This window comes from Brienomyrus brachyistius, unplaced genomic scaffold, assembly GCF_023856365.1.
Source record: "Brienomyrus brachyistius isolate T26 unplaced genomic scaffold, BBRACH_0.4 scaffold42, whole genome shotgun sequence".
In the NCBI taxonomy this organism is placed as follows: domain Eukaryota; kingdom Metazoa; phylum Chordata; class Actinopteri; order Osteoglossiformes; family Mormyridae; genus Brienomyrus; species Brienomyrus brachyistius.
In genome coordinates this window covers 169,138-189,449 of record NW_026042317.1, presented here as the reverse complement: position 1 = coordinate 189,449, position 20,312 = coordinate 169,138, and the positions used below count along the sequence as shown (strand labels likewise).

Below are 20,312 nucleotides of genomic sequence, written 5' to 3'. Positions count from 1 at the left end.
GATCGAGGGCTGATAAGATTGTGGGATATAAGGAAGTAGGATAAGAAAACAGAAGCTGTTTGTGTTTGTTTATTATGTAACTGCTGAAAGGCATTGTGGGTTTTCTTACTGTCCAGTTACGTTTGTGTAAAATGCATATTCTGTACTCACTGCAGCTTCTCCAGTTTACAGCTGAGATCCTCCAGTACAGCAGAGAGCAGCTTCACTCCTGAGTGTCCTGGGTGATTGTAGCTCAGATCCAGTTCTCTCAGGTGTGAGGGGTTTAACTTCAGAGCTGAAGCCAGGGAAGAACAGCCTTCTTCTGTGACTCTACAGCCTGACAACCTGCAGAGAGAGAGACAGAAACTCCCCAATAAATAATATCACCTCACCATTATAATTATTAAATAAATACAGCCCTCAGTATCTCCTGCGTAATGTGTGAAATACTGAGTAATACCTCAGTATCCCCAATTTGCAGTGTGAAATACCCAGTAATACTGACCTCAGTACCCCCAGTTTACAGTGTGAATTACTCAGTAATACTGACCTCAGTACCTGCAGTTTACAGTGTGGAATACCCAGTAATACTGGCCTCAGTACCCCCAGTTTACAGTGTGGAATACCCAGTAATACTGGCCTCAGTATCCCCAGTTTACAGTGTGGAATACCCAGTAATACTGACCTCAATATCTTCAGTTTACAGTGTAAATCCCCCAGTGCAGCAGAGAGCAGCTTCACTCCTGAATCCTTCAGGTTATTGTCACTCAGGTCCAGCTCTCTCAGGGGGGAAGAGTTTGATCTTAGAGCTGAAGACAGCACTTCAAAGTGTTTATCTATGAGATCGCAGCTGTTCAGCCTGAAACAGAAAACACTTTAAGACACAGACATACACACATCCTACACATTAGTAAAATACAAAGCATTACAATAAGCATTTGTTTTCAGTATAATTAGCAGCATAGCTTACACCTCAAAATGAATTATAGTCTGCAGAATGTTCTGTGCGTCTGACAATCTGCTGCAGTTATATGATCACTAATTGTGAGTCAGTGCATCTTTGCTCAAAACTAGAGGTAAAAACATTAAGTAGAAGCTACAGCCAAAAATCACAGAATATACAGGAATATATAGGAACACAACAGCAAGATGGATGTGAACCTCCCATAACAGTCAGACCAGTGCTTCCAGTGCAGTCCTTAGCCATCTTTCTGCCAGGTGTCCCTACACTCGACACGTATCACTGAAAGGAGGAGATGTGAACATTCCCAGCAGCTAATGCAGCAGCAACTGGCACTTGGATTCCTGATCCCATGAGTAAAATCCTTTTTCTCCCTGTATTGTTATACCTGAGAACATGTCAAATCACCAATCACGTCTGGGTGATATGACGATATTATCGGTAATGAGTGTAATCAGACAAGTATTCCGGTGTCGATATCTGACAGTGACTAACCGGCAATTATCGTCTTTGCTGAGGAAACGCGCTTAGGCTACATACAAAGCAAGATAACAGAAGGATCCATGATTTGCTTTCAGTTCAGCTTTCTAGCCAAAGATTCTGAAGCAGTTAAAAAGAAACATTGCACAGAATTTCACAAGCATTGTCCCTTGCAGTAACCATGCGTTCGCCATTCTTGTAAGTTCAGTATTGTCACATCAGCAACTTCTATCTCTGAGTCAGCAGCCAGAATGTCAGTCATTCAAGTGCAGCTTTCTGGTGGGAATTTTGAGCTTCCCGACTCAGTTTTTCGTGTCTGAGTCTTAGGCACGGCTTTAAGTGTGTCCCTGACCCGCCGTCTCGGTGGAGGACTGTCTGCTCGCGGCCGGTGGTTTTGGGCATGTGTAGCAGGCCTGCCCACGAGGAGAGCTCCCCCCGGGGGAGCGCGAGGAGGGGCGCGAGGCCCCGGCGCTGGTGCGGGACACCGAGCACTGCGGGGGCGCCGATACTGTAGTAACGGACTTGGACTCAAACCGTGGGGACCGGGAGGACGAGCCCCCCCTGCCCGTAGTCACTGCCCCCACCCCCGCTCCCGAGCCACGCCGGGATGGCGGGCTGACAGAGGAGCCCGGTCCGGACACAGCAGGGCCTGCTGGCAGCAGCGCGGTGAGTGACTCCGCTCCCGCTGAGACAGCGGTCTGGCAGAGGAGCCCGGCCCGGACGCAGCAGGGCCTGCTGGTGGCAGCGCGGTGAGTGACTCCGCTCCCACTGAGACAGCGGGCTGACAGAGGAGCCCGGCCCGGACGCAGCAGGGCCTGCTGGCGGCGGCGCGGTGAGTGACTCCGCTCCCGCTGAGACGGCGGGCTGACAGAGGAGCCCGGCCCGGACGCAGCAGGGCCTGCTGGTGGCAGCGCGGTGAGTGACTCCGCTCCCACTGAGACAGCGGGCTGACAGAGGAGCCCGGCCCGGACACAGCAGGGCCTGCTGGCGGCGGCGCGGTGAGTGACTCCGCTCCCACTGAGACAGCGGGCTGACAGAGGAGCCCGGCCCGGACGCAGCAGGGCCTGCTGGTGGCAGCGCGGTGAGTGACTCCGCTCCCACTGAGACAGCGGGCTGACAGAGGAGCCCGGCCCGGACACAGCAGGGCCTGCTGGCGGCGGCGCGGTGAGTGACTCCGCTCCCGCTGAGACAGTGGGCTGGCAGAGGAGCCCGGCCCGGACACAGCAGGGCCTGCTGGGGGCGGCGCGGTGAGTGACTCCGCACCTGCTGAGCCAGGCACTGACCCACCTGTAGACACACCGCAGCGGAACATCCCGAGCCTGAGCTGGACCTGCACTTACTGGATTCTGATAAAGATCATGAGGATGTAGAGAGTTTGGCTGATGACTTGGAGGACTCACAGGCCTCCATGGACTCCAGCACCCCTGTAGGTAGGACCAAGGTTTACTCTCTTGAGCAAATCTGTTTCTTTCTGGACAGCACTAAAGGCCAGAGAAAACCTAAGATAGAGTGCTATGCCCCTGATTGGAAACTGTTTTACCTTCATGTACGATGGCGATGAGGAAATTTACTTTGGACGAGCTTGATAAACAGAAGTGGTGCAGATTAAAGAAGCTTCACACCCCCTTGTGGAATTGGAGTGCTGACATTCAGGGACTCCCCATGCCTGCGTTCCCACCTGCCTCTCCCTCCTACTTATGCTGCCATAGCCATATCTGCCGGAGCTTACATACTGCACTCACCTAACTGTTTGCACTGCCTCTAGTCTCCCCTACTTTGGCTAACTGCACATTTTATTTCCCCTAATCCCCTTGGGCTGTGCTGCCTGGAGACCCCACATTTTCAAGATATCCTGCCTACCCTGCTGTCTACGACGTCTCCACTACCTGTGAGTCCTTCCGGCCTGCTCACCCTTCTGCCTGTGACATCTTCCCTGTTTACCCTGCTGCCGTACTACTGTTCGCCCCCCCATCTGAAGCAGCTCCAGCACTTGCTGTCATCACCTCCCTGCCCCCCACTTTGTGACTGAAATGTTAAGATTGGGATAATGTGAATTAGGACTTTGCCATCTTGATCATTTGACTTCCTCTGCTGCCCCCTGGAGGATGGGCTCCCCCTTTCAGTCTGGTTAGGGTTAGGGCTTCCTCTGCTGCCCCCTGGAGGATGGGCTCCCCCTTTGAGTCTGGTTCCTCCCACCGATTCTTCTTTCTAGGGAGCTTTTCCTTGCCACTGTCCCCTCTGACTTGCTCACTGGGGGCTTTGGGCAGGGATGCTGTAAAGTGCTTTGAGATGATGTAATGTTGTGAAAACACACTATACAAATAAAACTGTACTGAACTGAAACTGCATTCAGTGTTTGGTGGGGGGGGGGGACTCAAAATGAGATCTGAACCAGCAACCTTCCGCTCATGGACACAGAGTCCGAACCCAAAGAGTCACGCACCACACCCAGTATTTACAGAAATGCTTCCTACAGCATCCAGAACTGAAACGAATATGAGTGGTTTTCCCACTATTAATGAAAACTGGACCATTCTGTATGATGCTGTATCTTTGGTTATTTGTTACACAAAGGATGGTCGTGGAAATCTTGTCTTTTTTGTTTTTACTACATCACTACCTTCAGTTAATATAAACCAGATTAAAAAGGAACCTTGTTGTTAAAAGAGGGGAAATAAATTTTATATATATATATATATATATATATATATATATATATATATATATATATATATATATTAATTTAATATTTTAAACAATGTTTATCTATCTCTGCCGGACTAGATGTGCCATCACATCCTCAGCCAGGTGCAGCTGAGGCCAGCAGAGGGCGCCAGTGAGCAGCCAGAGACAGCAGTCATACGGAAGCTCCCAGCTCTGGGCTCCATCACATGAACACGCCTGCTGACAATAACACTCACATACCACTTATACACCCTGTGGATAAAGAGCCCTCACTGTTTCTATAGCAGGTTAGGATGCTGTGCTGTGATCAGGAGGCAAACTGGATGGGAATGGAAACGTAGTAACAAACAAAAAGTGACATCACTACCTTCAGTCATTATAAAGTCTGTGGTCAAGATTAGCTACTGCTGTACAAACAGCTATAGCTGTGATTATCAAAATAAAACCCAGTTAATCCATGAGGAGAAATATATAATATATATTACACATTTCAAACAATATTCATGTATCACTGCCAGACCAGACATGATTTCTCATCCCCACGTCACTTACAGAGCCGTCCTGGAGTTCTTGACCACAGGCAGCAGCCTGCAGTGCTGTTTATCTGATCTGATGTATTTCTTCAGATCAAACACATCCAGCTGCTCATCTGACATCAGCATCACAAAGGCCAGAGCTGAGTACTGTGCAGGTGAGAGGTCATCTACTGAAATGTTTCCTGAATTCAGGTATCTTTGTACTTCCTCTACTAGAGAATTGTCACCCAGCTCAGTCAGACAGTGGAACAGGTTGATGGTCCTTTCTGGAGATAAATTCTCCTGTATTTTCTCCTTGATGTATTGGACTGTTTCCATAATGGTATGTGAGCTGATTCTTGTCGGCCCCAGTAGCCTTTGTAACAGAGTCTTACTGGAGTCTGTTGAGAGGCCCAGGAGGAAGCGGAGGTAGAGGTCCAAGTGTCCATTCTTGCTCTCTAATGCCTGATCCACTGCAGTCTTCAGCAGGTCAGCTGATGTGTTTGACAGAAACACATATAAAGCAGCGAGATACTCCTGGATGCTCAGATGCACAAAGCAGTACACCTTCTCCTGGTACAACCCATACTCCTCTTTAAAGACTTCTGTGCACACTCCAGAGTAAACTGAAGTTTCAGTGACATCAATGCCATTCCCTGTCAGATCTTGCTCATAAAATATGAGATTGCCTTTCTCAAGGTTGTCAAAAGCAAGTTTACCAAGTTTTAAAAGGAATTCCTTGCTGTATTCTTTAAGCTTAGTTTCTTGTTTTTTCATATACTTGTCATTTGTTAAACTTGTCTGAAAGATCAGGAAGTGTGTGTACATTTCAGTCAGAGTCCTTGGAATTTCTCCCCTGTCAGTCTCACTAAAAAACCTCTTAAGCACAGTGGCTGAAATCCAGCAGAACACAGGTATGTGGCACATGATGAAGAGGCTCCTTGATGATTTCACATGTGTGATAATCCTGCTGGCCACGCTCTGATCCCTAAATCTCCTCCTGAAATACTCCTCCTTCTGGGCATCACTGAACCCTCGTATCTCTGTCACCTGGTGGACACACTCAGGAGGTATCTGATTGGCTGCTGCTGGCCGGGAGGTTATCCAGAGGAGAGCGGATGGGAGCAGATTCCCCTTAATGAGGTTAGTCAACAGCACATCCAGTGACGTTTTCTTTGTTACATCAAACCAGCTCTCATTGTTCTGAAAATCGAGAGGAAGGCGACACTCATCCAGACCATCAAAGATGAACAAGATTTTGTACATAAACAGCTCAGTGGATTCAAGAGATTTCAGTCCTGGGACAAAGTGGCAAAGCAGTTCAATGAGACTGTATTCACCCTTAATCAAATTCAGGTCCCGGAAAGGAAGAGCAAATATGAAGTGAACATCCTGGTTTGCTTTTCCTTCTGCCCAGTCGAGAATAAATTTCTGCACAGAGACTGTTTTCCCGATACCTGCCACCCCTTTAGTGAGTACAGTTCTGATTGGTGTCTCATGCCCACATAAGGGTTTAAATATATCATTGCACTTGACTGTAGTATCTTCTGTTCGCCTTTTCTTGGATGCTGTTTCAATCTGTCTCACTTCATGTTCATCATTGACTGCTCCAGTCCCACCTTCAGTTATGTAGAGTTCTGTGTAAATCTCACTGAGAAGTGTTGGCTGTCCTTCCTTAGCTTTCCCTTCAAATACACACTCAAATTGCTTCTTAAGTTTACATTTCATTTCCTGTTGATGTTGCAGCATGAGCTGTCCTGAAAAGAAATGAGAGAAAAATGCACTAATTCTCACCGTGATCCCGACCAATATGAGAGGAAGAATATTTTCCAAAAACACACTTTTTTGCACATACATATCCTGATATTTCCCTGTGACTGTGAATGTGAAACTGAAAGTTTTATCATGCGTATTTTACTGGAACACTGCATACAGGACCGTGAATAAGCCTTAGGCAGCCAAAGGAAATGTTTAAAGCCATTTATCTGGGTAGTAAGTGTATATCTGCTCAGAACCAAAAAAAACCCAAAACCCCTTTTCATTTCCCAAACCTCTCCTCAGGGGCACCACAGCCAGTCCATGTATTTGTTAAATTTCACCACCAGCTCACTTCATTCATTAATTAAATAAGTTTAAAACTCAATGAGATATTGATCAGCCACATGAGGTGTGTTAGTGGTCAAGTAAAAAAATACAGGGATATACTGCACAATATCAGCAAATATTAAGGTGATGTTGGGAGAGGTTCTGAAATGGCAAACACACTTTGACATACATATTATAGTAGTTCTACACCAACATAAAGACCATTTAAACTTCCTTTTCTTTGACTGCCTAAGACGTTTACACAATATTGTACATGTAGATAATATTATAAAGTTCTTACTCTTGTCCAGCAGGTCAGCAAGATCATTATGTTTCATGATCCTCAGGATGTACACTGTGATCTTCAGAGCTACCTCTCTAACACTGGTCTTCTGCATCTGACCATCACAGTCCAGGTCATTGTCCTCCTCCAGCTGAGGCTCAGAGCATTCTGGGTAATTCTGATCTAGGTGCCTCACAAACGTCTTCAGTTCCTCCTTTAGGAACTTCATGGCTTTTACCTCTAGCGACTAAAATAAACAGTCAGAGTTAATTATTGATACTTACACCAAACCTTTTCAGAGTTTCACTTGTGAATCATAGTTTAAAACATATTTTCTTTAAGATGATGAATTTATTATTATGCAGCTGTATAAAATATAAGCTAATTCACATAACAGCCAAGAAAATATATATCAGCAATAAATACAAACCTTCAATATGGATGATAAACCCGATTTATCATGTAGATCTGAACTGCAATCTTCCATTTGGTCTCTGTGAATTAGGCAGAAACATAAAGACCTCAATTCATCTACACAAATGTAACAGAAAGGCTGAAAAGTTCCCCATTAAAATTGCTGTTACTGCAGATAAAGAATAACATTGTGGTATATTACAACACCAATTCCAAAAAGTTGGACATTGTGCAAATTGTAAATAAAAACAGAATGTAATGATATGGAAATCTCATAAACCTGTATTATATTCATAACAAAGTATAGAAAACATATCAGATGTTTAAAGTGAGACATTTTGCTATTTCATGAAAAATATTGGCTGATTTTGAATTTCATGACAGCAACACGTCTCAAAAAAGTTGGGACAGGGGCAATAGGAGGCTGGAAAAGTTAGTGGTACAAAAACCCAATGTTAAGATCGCCGGTGAACGGGGAAGGTGCACGGACAGGCAGGCAGGCAAGGATCAGGCAGGCAGGTAGAATAAGGGGGAAACGGGGTTTAATCACAGGACTAAGGGCAGGAAACATCAGACGCCAACTAACATAAATGACAGACCGGGAACCAGGGCAAGACATGGACTCAAATAGACAGGACTGATTGAAAATAATCAGACTCAGATGGGTACGATCCGGGAAGCACACGTGGATAATCAGGGGGGCGTGGCACACACGAGGATCGTACGAGCCGGGTATGACAGACCCCCCCCCCCTCAGAGGAGGCGACGGACGAGACGAGGGAAACGGGACCTGGAAAAGAAGAACAAAACCATTCAAGGGACACCGGAAACATGACCGAGACACAGAACAGGCACAGAGACAAGAAGTAGGACAAAACCTGATAAAGGACAGGGAGGGCAGACAGACTAGGAAAGGAGACACAGCAGGAACAGGCTGGACAAAAGGACCAGGAGTGAACGGAGGAGGAACAAAGGGACGAGGAAGGGAGACAGGAGAGACAAAGCCGGGAGGAGGAGCAAACGAAGGAGGGAGACAGGCAGGGGAGTAGGGAGAGAAGGAGGGGGAACCAAGGGGAGTCCGAGGGAGCCCCAGCGGGCAACGGGTGGCCGTCAGAGGGGCCGCAGGCGGCCGGGAGGCCGGAACAGGAGGGGACCTCAGAGCAGCAGAGGAGGCAGGGCGAGGCACTGATGGAGGGGCCGAGGAGGGAGGTGGAGGGAGACCCAGGGAAGCGGACGAGGGAGCTGGAGGGGACCTAGGCGAGGGCAAGGAGAGGGGGGGAGCCGCAGCAGGCGGCGACTTCCTCCGACGTGCCGGAGTGGAGGGAACCGCAGGCAACTGAGGAGCTGCAGCAGGGGAGTCCGCAGGCGACTGACCGGGCACCAGAGTGGGGAGCAAGACAGGGCGACGAGGCTGCGGAGGGGGACACGCAGGCAACAGCCAACCAGGAGGGCGAGGACCCGCAGGCGCCGACCAAGCCCCAGCGCAGGCAAGGGAGGGACTCGTATCACCTTGTTGCCCGCATCCCTGCCCCCCCGCTTCTGTACCAGCTGGTCCCCGGGTCCCCACTAGCTGGGGCGATACTGTTGCCTAAATATGACGAAACATTAAACATGTCATCATCCTGCACCTGTTCTCCATCCCAGTAGACATAATGTGCATGATGTCATCAGCGTGCGCCACTCCCTCTGGAATGTCCTACTTTATTACAGAATACTAACCGCTTCAGGGATCACAGCAGTGAAGGAAGTTGCGCATGCAGTCTCCGCCTGGGTCACGTGTGTGGAGTTTGCATGTTCTCCCCATGTCGTCGTGGGGTTTCCTCCGGGTACTCCGGTTTCCCCCACAGTCCAAAAACATGCTGAGGCTAATTGGACTTGCTAAATTGCCTGTAGGTGTGCGTGTGAGAGTCAATGGTGTGTGAGCGTGCCCTGCGATGGGGTGGCCCCCCATCCTGGGTTGTTCCCTGCCTCGTGCCCATTGTTTCCGGGACAGGCTCCGGACCCCCCACCACCCAGTAGGATAAGCGGTTTGGAAAATGGATGGATGGATGGATGGATGGCCAGACCTTTAAGTTTGACTACAAAGCACCTATGACAGACATCAGCCTTCACATGATGTCACAACACCATCCCTCACTGATGTGTCTTACCTGGCTCAAGCTATTCAGAACAGCAAAGCCGTTAACAGGCTCCCAATGCCAGAGCCTGCGATGTTTAACGGGGATCCAATTCATTTTATTGAATGGAAGGCATCCTTTATGTACTCATTCAGAGAACAGGTATCTCTTCAGCAGATAAGCTGTATTACCTTAAGAAATATATCAGTGGTCCTGCTCATAAATGTCTTGAGGGCACGTTCTACCAAAGTGATGATGAGGCATGCAAAGATGCTTGGAATAAGCTTGGTCAGCGATACGGTCAGCGATACGGTCAGTGATACGGTCAGCGATATGGTCAGTAATACGGTCAGTGATATGGTCAGTGATACGGTCAGTGATACGGTCAGCCATACGGTCAGTGATATGGTCAGCGATACGGTCAGCCATACAGTCAGTGATACGGTCAGCGATACGGTCAGCCATATGGTCAGCGATATGGTCAGTGATACGGTCAGTGATACGGTCAGCCATACGGTCAGTGATATGGTCAGCGATACGGTCAGGAATACGGTCAGCCATACGGTCAGTGATATGGTCAGCGATACGGTCAGCCATACGGTCAGCGATACGGTCAGCCATATGGTCAGCGATATGGTCAGTGATACGGTCAGTGATACGGTCAGCCATATGGTCAGCCATATGGTCAGCGATACGGTCAGTGATACGGTCAGCCATACGGTCAGTGATATGGTCAGCCATACGGTCAGCGATACGGTCAGCCATACGGTCAGCCATATGGTCAGCGATACGGTCAGTGATACGGTCAGTGATACGGTCAGCCATACGGTCAGCGATACGGTCAGCCATACGGTCAGCGATATGGTCAGTGATACGGTCAGCGATACGGTCATCCATACGGTCAGTGATACGGTCAGCCATACGGTCAGCCATACGGTCAGCAATACGGTCAGTGATATGGTCAGCGATACGGTCAGCCATACGGTCATCCATACGGTCAGTGATACGGTCAGCCATACGGTCAGCAATACGGTCAGTGATATGGTCAGCGATTCGGTCAGCCATACGGTCATCCATACGGTCAGTGATACGGTCAGCCATATGGTCATCCATACGGTCAGTGATACGGTCAGCCATACGGTCAGTAATACGGTCAGTGATATGGTCAGCGATATGGTCAGCCATACGGTAAGTGATACGGTCAGCGATACGCTCAGCCATACGGTCAGCCATACAGTCAGCCATACGGTCAGCCCTACGGTCAGTGATACGGTCAGCGATACGGTCAGCCATACGGTCAGCCATGCGGTCAGTGATACGGTCAGCCATACGGTCAGTGATACGGTCAGCGTTACGGTCAGCCATACGGTCAGCCATACGGTCAGCCATTCATCATCCAAAGGGCATTTCCGGAGAGGCTCTCAAAATGGCCACAAATACGGTCCAAAGATGCCGAAGGGTTACAGACATTTTCTTATTTTTAAATGCCTGTTTGCAAACTATGCCTCATGCAAGAGATAAAGAGACATCAACTAACGACAGAGTATGGACTCCACAGATGTCCTGATCTTATGAAAACATGTCTCAACGGAAAAGAATCTAGAGGGAAAAGGAGTTGTTTTCCTCATGAGTTGTTTAAATGAGTTGTTTTCCTCAAATTGGTTTAGTGGTTCTGTGTTCCTCTGGAAACGGATCGGTGACTGCAGTGGGTGCGTGTATACACAGTGATATTCCAGCAGACCAGGGGAGGGCAGATGTACTTAAACAAAGTACATCTACACAGTACAGTACAAAAACCACGACCTCCATCACAACTATCACCCCCCCCCCCCCCCCCGGTAAAGGCACAAGCTCTTACGTTAGCTACGTTTTTTTTGGTAATTAATTTATTTTAAATAAATCGTGAACCATCAGTCAAGTCTTTCGGCCATCAATCCGAGGGGAATGCTACAGAGGAGTATGATGAATTCAAAGGTTTAGTATCTACTAAAGGAAACACATCAAAAGCGACCCAAACCAGAAAAGAAGGCTGCAAAAAGTGTCCGACAAATTAAATGTCATTTTTAGTTATTGTATTTATCACTTGAATGTAGTATTACGTTCCCAGTGTTTCATCATTATTTTATTGTCATAATTACAGATCAAATAGAAGCACAATCATGCAGGATATGGGAACAAGTTAAAGTGAAGTACAAACACAACATTTCATTCATATATATATATATATATATATATATATATATATCCATCCATTTTCCATACCGCTTATCCTATTGGGTCGCGGGGGGTCCGGAGCCTATCCCGGAAGCAATGGGCACGAGGCTGGGAACAACCCAGGATGGGGGGCCAGCCCATCACAAGGCACACTCACACACCATGCACTCACACATACACACCTATGGACAATTTAGCGACTCCAATTAGCCTCAGCATGTTTTTTGGACTGTGGGGGGAAACCGGAGTACCCGGAGGAAACCTCACGACGACATGGGGAGAACATGCAAACTCCACACACATGTGACCCAGGCGGAGACTCGAACCCGGGTCCCAGAGGTGTGAGGCGACAGTGCTAACCACTGCACCACCATGCCGCCCCATATATATATATATATATATGTTTGTATGTATGAGTTTGTGTGTGTATGTATGTGTTTGTTGATTTTACGTATATGAATGGCGAGGCCATGACTGAACCCATTTCCACGCACGGACACTATTAAGTCTGTGAGCTAATCCTAGTTTACGCAGAACAAACCTGCTCCGAGCAGGTTTGAGGATTTGGATGTGCTGCTATGACAACACATCCAGCAAGACTTTCGAAAAACCTGCCAACTACCCCAGGCGGCTGGCGTGTGCCAAGTGCCCCAGGCGGCTGGCGTGTACCAAGTGCCCCAGGCGGCTGGCGTGTACCAAGTGCCCTATGGCCTGACTATAGACCCAGAGAGACATGCATGCTAGTGGGCTGTAACACTGTTACCTCTCAGGGCTCTTTCTCTTACACCCCACAGGGGGGAGCATTTCATGGCTTGAACTATAAATGTTGCGACTCACAGCTTCTAATGTCCTGAGGCCCCAGGGCACTGGCCCCATTGGCCCGGTGCATAACCCAGCCAAGGCTCCAGGGGGCGCTATCTTGGGGCACCTTCAGCCACCGGCTCATTCCCCCACCGTGAGCTAAGAAGCGCTACTGGGGATCTTTCCTGCCTGCTGCCGTTAGACACCACAATGCCTGCTGTCGATGTGCAGCCCCCACAGCCAGCCTTAACGTCCCATTTTTAATGTGGTAAAAGCTGCTCTCTGTTTTTAATCATATAAATAACATAACACTTTGCTGCTGAACACAAGAGAATTTCCCCTCTTGGATCAACAAATCATCTTATTTTATACTCAGGGGATGAGAACCACTACAGTGTCACATTAATTATGATCTGAATCAGCAAGTATAAACGTCACCTTTGGCAAAGAAACCAATAGTCTTTCACTTTTTTTTGTCTGATGATAGTAGTTTATTGTTTAAGCCACACAGTTTGACTAAACATGTTAAACTGAAGCCTTCGTCTGAATATGATCTAATGAATTCATGAGAGTGAAATTATTTGTTATCATAACAGAAACATCCATCTCACGAGACGACAATCTATTGTCGAGTCATTCTTTAATGGACATGCAGGGGGGTAACAGGTAAACCAGTTTTTTCCAGCTCTGTGCTGAGGACTGAAATTTAAAATCCACTTTGCGATTAAATAACTTCCAATTCCGGCTCGCAGAAAGTCAGGTTTTACAGTAATCCTCATCCATTTACTTCAGATGGTATTTATATAGAATACAGACAAAACTTTTGTTTAAATTCTCAAGGTGATGGAATCTGTTAAAGGTAAAAATTGGTGCATTCATTATAAATATGTTATTTCCTCATAGCTTGTATGTGTCTCTGTGCCATTTGAATGAGAGTCTGAATGTCATTAACAGTGTTTGTTTAAATGTACATTTACCTTTGATCTGTAGGAAAAGGTCCCTCTCTGAAGTTGAGTGGTTTTCCCATTGACCAGTCACTCTTCATGGAAACACAGCTGGGTACAGGGGAGTCTGTTCTCTTCATCGGGACACTGTGGGCAGCGAGAGGAAACAAACCCTCATGGTATAAATAAAATTCATACAATGGGGACAACATCACACTGCTGTTTATCCTTCTGCTCTGCCTTCATGTACTTTGATATGCTGTGAAGCTCTTGATGTAAACAGACTTATTTACAGTCAGCTGTTAAGGAAATTGTATAATCTAAAATTTAGATATTATATGAAACTTTTAGTATGACCGTTAAAAACCTCCAATAACTAGACTTGACTGATGTTCCTTTTTACCTGTTTATATATGTTTTTGTTTGTTTGTTTAGTTTTGTTATGTGGCCATTTTGTATAGGAGGGATGGTCTGTTACTCGCCTCTAGTATAAAAGAACTGGCTGATTGTGGAAGAAGACGGTGAAGACAGAAGATGGCGAGGTCTTTTTATTAAGCTACACATATTAAAGTGCTGCCCACTGACCAGCCCCAGCTAGGAGCCCAGTTTACTTTTATGTTATGGCCTGACTATAGACCCAGAGAGACATGCATGCTAGTGGGCTGTAACACTGTTACCTCTCAGCGCTCTTTCTGTTACACCCCACAGGGGGGCGCATTTCAGAAGCAGATCCGTCCATTTTGATGCTGATCCAGACCAGATGATTCCTGCTGGGGCCTCTGTGAACATGAAGGGTAAGTAGATACATAGATAAATACACAATATCGAGGACTCAGCATTTTTACATCAAACTGATGAATTGTGTCTCCATTCTGTTATGTTCGATGTGTAGAATTACACATAGTAAAGAGGTTTAGTGCAAAATTTCAATGCCACATTTTTTTATAAATATATGTATAAACATCCTCTCCTGGAGCCGACACCTTATGGTGGTGGAGGGGTTTGCGTGTTCCAGTGATCCCAGGAGCTAAGCTGCCCAGGGCTTTATGCCCCTGGTAGGGTCACCCAAGACAAATAGGTCCTGGGTGAGGAACCAGACGAACTGCGGCTCATTAGACCCCTTATGATGAGTAAAAACATGGATTCACGTTCTCCTTCCCCTGGACGCGGGTCACTAGATTTTTATGGATGGAATTTCTAGGCACAACCAGTGCGTTGAGGGTGTCCGGTTTGGTGACCTCAGGATTGGGTCTCTGCTTTTTGCAGATGATGTGGTTCTGTTGGGCTCATCAGACCGTGACCTTCGGCTCTCACTGGAGCAGTTCGCAGCCGAGTGTGAAGCGGCTGGGATGAGAATCAGCACCTCCAAATCCGAGACCATGGTCCTCAGCCGGAAAAGGGTGGAGTGCTGTCTTCGGGTCGGGGGTCTTTCCCCAAGTGGAGGAGTTTAAGTATCTCAAGGTCTTGTTCACGAGTGAAGGAAGGATGGAGCTGGTGATCGACAGGCGGATCGGTGACTGCAGTGGGTGCGTGTATACAGCAGTGATATTACAGCAGACCAGGGGAGGGCAGATGTACTTAAACAAAGTACATCTACACAGTACAGTACAAAAACCACGACCTCCATCACAACTATCACCCCCCTACCCTCCCCCCTGGAACTCAGAATACACGAAGCGGATGTGAGCCGGCTGTTCCAGAAACAGAAATCCAAGAAGCCCCCAGACCAGACGGTGTCTCCCCCTCCTGCCTCAGAACCTGTGCTGATCAGCTGGCTCCCATCTTCACCCACATCTTCAATAGATCCCTGGAGCTGTGTGAAGTTCCCTCCTGCTTCAAACGCTCCACCATTATCCTGGTCCCCAAGAAACCCACCATCACAGGACTGAATGACTACAGACTTGTCGCCTTGACATTTGTGGTCATAAAATCCTTTGAACACCTGGTTTTAGCCCATCTGAAGGACATTACAGGACACCAGCTGGACCCCCTGCAGTTTGCCTACCGGGCAAACAGGTCGCTGGATGATGCAGTGAATATGGGGCTGCATTTTATCCTGCAACATCTCGACCGTCCAGGAACTTATGCCAGGATCCTGTTTGTGGACTTTAGTTTGGCTTTCGACACCATTGTGCCTAATCTCTTCTCCTCCAAACTCTCCCAGCTCAATGTGTCACCAGCTACCTGCCAGTGGATCACCAGCTTCCTGACAGACAGGAAGCAGCAAGTAAGGCTGGGGGGGGTTACTTCTGAAACACAGTCCCTCAGTATCGGTGCCCCTGAAGGATGTGTCCTCTCCCCACTGCGCTTTTCCCTCTACACCAATGACTGCACCTCCAGGAACTCAGCTGTAAAACTCCTGAAGTTTGCAGATGACACCATCATTGGACTCATTCAGGATGGTGATGAGTCTGCATACCGGAAGGAAGTGGAGCAGCTGGTACTCTGGTGCAGTCAGCACAACCTGGAGCTGAACACGCACAAGACTGTGGACTTCAGGAGACGTCCGTCATCATTGCTCCCCCTCACCATATCAGACAGCCCGGTGTCTACTGTGGAGTTCTTCAAGTTCCTGGGTACCACCATCTCCCAGAACCTGAAGTGGGAGACCAACATCTCCTCCATCCTCAAAAAGGCCCAGCAGAGGATATACTTCCTGAGACAACTGAGGAAGTACAGTCTTCCACAGGAGCTGCTGATCCAGTTCTACACTGCAGTCACTGAGTCTGTCCTCTGCTCCTCCATCACAGTCTGGTATGGAGCAGCCACCAAACAGGACAGGAAGAGACTGCAGCGGACCGTAGGGACAGCAGAAAGATCATCGGTGCCCCCCTGCCCTCCATCACAGTCTGGTATGGAGCAGCCACCAAACAGGACAGGAAGAGACTGCAGCGGACCGTACAGACAGCAGAAAGATCATCGGTGCCCCCCTGCCCTCCATCACAGTCTGGTATGGAGCATCCACCAAACAGGACAGGAAGAGACTGCAGCGGACCGTACAGACAGCAGAAAAGATCATAGGCGCCCCCTGCCCTCCATCCAGGACCTGTCTCTCTTAAGATCCAGGGAAATGGCAGTAAAATCATCACAGATCCCACACAGCCTGGACACAGACTTTCTGAGCTGCTGCCCTCTGGCAGACGATATAGAAGCCTGCAGACCAGGACACCCGACACAGGAACAGCTTCTCTCCCCTCGCCATCTCCCTCCTAAACAGCTGATCTGTCACACTGCTAAACACCTACAGCACTGCAACTGCACTGTATGTACAGTCTGTGGGATATATTTCTGTAATCTTTTCTGTATATAAGATTTACGTTGCTTACTATATCGTATTGTTCATTTACACACTTTGTGTATATGTGTGTGTGTATGTATATATGTATGTATATATGTACACATGTACTGTATATACTGTATATATATACAGTATCCATAAATATATTTACATTTATAAATAGTATAAACATATATCTACAAATAACACTTTTATACATTTTTTAACATTTACCTTTATATTTATAAATATAAATCCATAATACATATTCATATTGTAGATTGTTGTTGTTTTTACACTGTTGTGCTTGAGACCATCGACCGGAATCTAATTCCTTGTATGTGTTCGCTCACATACTTGGCCAATAAACCCGATTCTGATTCTGAGACTGATTTCCAAGGGACCTAAAAGTATGACAAGTCCAAATCGCTATTACAACAGTTCCGAATATACTTTAACCATGTCGAAGTCACAAAGATTTTCCCATTTTTTCCTCAACTCGTTCTCACACTGACAAGAAAAAAAAATTAATCAGCTCGACAAGTATCCGCTGGTCAGGCAGACGACGACTCCCATTCTATCGCGGGCGGCGCCGATTCTGTGCTGGACCGGATTTTGGCTCGTATCGATGGTATTGAAAAATCTCTAAACGCCTTGGACGATATAAAATCATCAATTTCCTCCATTGAGAGATCTCTTTCTAGCTTATTACTGTTAATGATTTGTTGTGATTGGTCGGCTCCACTACTCACGGTTTGGCGGAGTAAGTGGCACCACCTTCTGTCATTCAGCTGCGCCGTGGGTTGCGTTTGACTTATTCTTTACCGATTATTTATATCAGACTTGCGTACTGTTTGCATTAAACAGTTTAAATACGACTGCAAAGTATGACTACAATTAAGATCAGCACATTTCAGATTGGAGAACACAGAACAGATCCGTAGTAAAAGCTTTGATTTAATAAAATGTTAAGCATTGAGTTTAACCCGGATATTTCGGCACACTGGCATTAATCCCCAACACTTAATAAAAGAAAAACTTAATATAGCTTCAAAATATTACAGCCTACGTCCCGGTCCATAATTACGCAGCACAGTATATTACAACTCATGGCTGAGCGTAAGTAATTAAATATTATTGATGTTAATTTGAAAACTCTTCTGATACACGTACAGTAACCTACTGTGCTGTACGGACGTATATTTAATATTTAATTGTATTGAAAATTTTAAATTCCGCTGTATATTTAGGCTGTGTTAAACATATAAATTTTATTATTATTAATTTAATCTTACCTTGAAACATAGAATATCTTTACATTATTCCAGAATCTTGATAAAATGGCGACTCTGCCTTTAAAATCCCGACACTTAATTTCACTTTCGTTTACAGGCAGGAAATGATCAGCTCCGTCTCATGCAAAAAATGGACACGGACTCAGCGGCACTTCGTAGGGTTTTGGGGGGATATTATCTATGTGTCTATGTTGCACACTTGGACAAGGTGAATAAATTCCAGGCATGCATAGGGTTCTTTTTCAATAATGTGATGATTTTTACTTCACCGGAAAAGCACTGAAACACAAGCACAAAAACCCGCTTGTTAAACAGGACTGTATGCAGCGATCCTTGTCGAGTGCTCTGCATGACGCATGCGCTCTTTGCACTCCACTCAGTGGAACCCCCCGCGAGCTGGCCAAAGTGCCTGTGTGTGCTCCGCTCCTGTTACCCTGCCTGCCTGAATCGCACCACAGTTGTTCCTGCCCTAAACCCATCAGCCACGCAGTACATTACACTATCACAAGAGATGAACAATGCAAATAACAGTGCAAAATAATAACATTGAACACAATATTTAGCATATGGGAAACTAACAAGGGGTCCACATCTATTAGTAACAATAACCGTAATTTGGTTAGGCCACTTAAAAAAAAATTGGTTCTCGTTCCCTCCCGACCCGCCGAAATGCCTCTGACCCGATTTTTTTTTTATTTCGTAAAAATCGCATGGAAAATGCCCAAGAATAACGAAATTTGAATTTCCCGTGCATTCCACATCGACGATTGATCCACATTGTGTAATCCTAGTCTTGGAATGGTTTCATGAACCTAAATTTGTCCCTACTTGAGATGGGCTGGTGCAAAGATTTAAATCTGGGGAAGTGATGTGGTACATGTTCTTAAGTACTTGTTTGTAGAGTTGCATTTCCTTGTTCAACCATTCAGGTTCCTGTATTTTGTAAATTCCTCGTGTTTTAACATGTTCTAATACACTTTCTTTCTAGATATATATTTTAAAATCTTGGTTGTTCATTTAGAATGGGAATGACAAACAGAATATTGGTTTCAAATAGTATCATTTTTAGATTCACGAATGAAACATCAGCATAAAGTATCCAAATCAATAGTTGGGAAGGCATTTATGAGATACACATGGATCAAGGAATTTACATTCTTGTATTTTCTTACATTTAATATATTTGAAACGCAACAAACTGGAAGAACTGAGGAGGTGTACTAAGTAGGTCTGCTCTCTTCCGTATGTATTTTCAAATATGTATTTTCTTACATATTTGAAAGTCCAAACAGTCAATCAAAATTTGTAAAAAAAATAAAATAATAACAATAATAATAAAAAATCCCTCCCCCGACCCACCCCCTCCAAAAAAAAGGACGAGAACCAATTTTTTTTAAGTGGCCTTATAACACAGATTCAGGATGATCGTGCATGTAAAAAGCGGCACTGCAGTAACTTAAATCATTAACAGTGGCGATTTGAGAAATTTAGAAATGGGGGAATCCAAGCTATTTGGGGGGGTCAAAGACAAAACTGTGTAATTTTATAATTTCATCAAAATATATTAACTGGTGTAGCGAAATAAAGGTCAAACTAAACACTTGAATCACACTTTTAAAAAAATTCCCAATACTCAACAAGTACAGGTAATATATTTTACAGACAGAATATTAAACAAAACAAAAACAAAAAATGTTATTCAGACAGAGTTATTACAAAGTAAAACATACCATCTCAATACCAAATATGACAGAACATTTTAGCACTATGTCTATACATCAGGTAAAAAAGCATCAAATCATGATACATTCTGATTGTTTTTTATTTTTAGACTTTCTGATTAGATTAATATAATTCATTAGGTCTAATTTGTGAACAAGGAAAAATAGGTTAGATTTATTGTATTTACATTTATGAATATAAAATTAGTAGTATTAAATTTATCTGTATTGTCACGCTCGGCTCGTACTATCCTCCTGTGTGCCACGCCCCCTCATTAACTTCATATGGAACCCCGACGTTATCAGATGTTTCTTGTTTCATTCAGTCCTGTGTATTTAAGTTCACGTCGGAGTACGTATCCCCAGTTCCGTCATAGACGTCGTGCTCCGGGTTTCGCCTCGTATGTTTGTTCTACCTAATAAGCCGGAGCTCCTGATTCTCCGCTCCCTGCTCGCTCGACGGCGATCGTGACATGTATTCTTCCAGACACAAAAAACCCGCAAAAAACATCTTTACAAGAAAACTGAAAATTATGACATA

The 20,312-nt window shown here is 45.8% G+C and overlaps 1 protein-coding gene across 3 annotated transcripts in view; it reads right to left on the bottom strand.

Moving 5' to 3' along the window:
• The window catches only part of LOC125722756 (NACHT, LRR and PYD domains-containing protein 12-like), a 32,285-nt gene extending 13,874 nt beyond the window's left edge, over nt 1-18,411 (bottom strand). For 2 of the 3 annotated variants that reach the window (XM_048998945.1, XM_048998946.1), the window contains exons 1-8: nt 18,051-18,411; nt 14,156-14,257; nt 13,512-13,625; nt 7,419-7,482; nt 7,007-7,235; nt 4,658-6,377; nt 665-838; nt 151-324 (exon numbers count right to left, since the gene is read on the bottom strand). In XM_048998945.1, coding sequence (XP_048854902.1) covers nt 151-324; nt 665-838; nt 4,658-6,377; nt 7,007-7,235; nt 7,419-7,482; nt 13,512-13,625; nt 14,156-14,217 — 2,537 coding nt within the window. In that variant the 5' untranslated portion in view covers nt 14,218-14,257; nt 18,051-18,411. The remainder of the gene's footprint in view (nt 1-150; nt 325-664; nt 839-4,657; nt 6,378-7,006; nt 7,236-7,418; nt 7,483-13,511; nt 13,626-14,155; nt 14,258-18,050) is intronic. The other variant, XM_048998948.1, reaches the window with a different exon arrangement.
• Nucleotides 18,412-20,312: the final 1,901 nt, after the last annotated feature.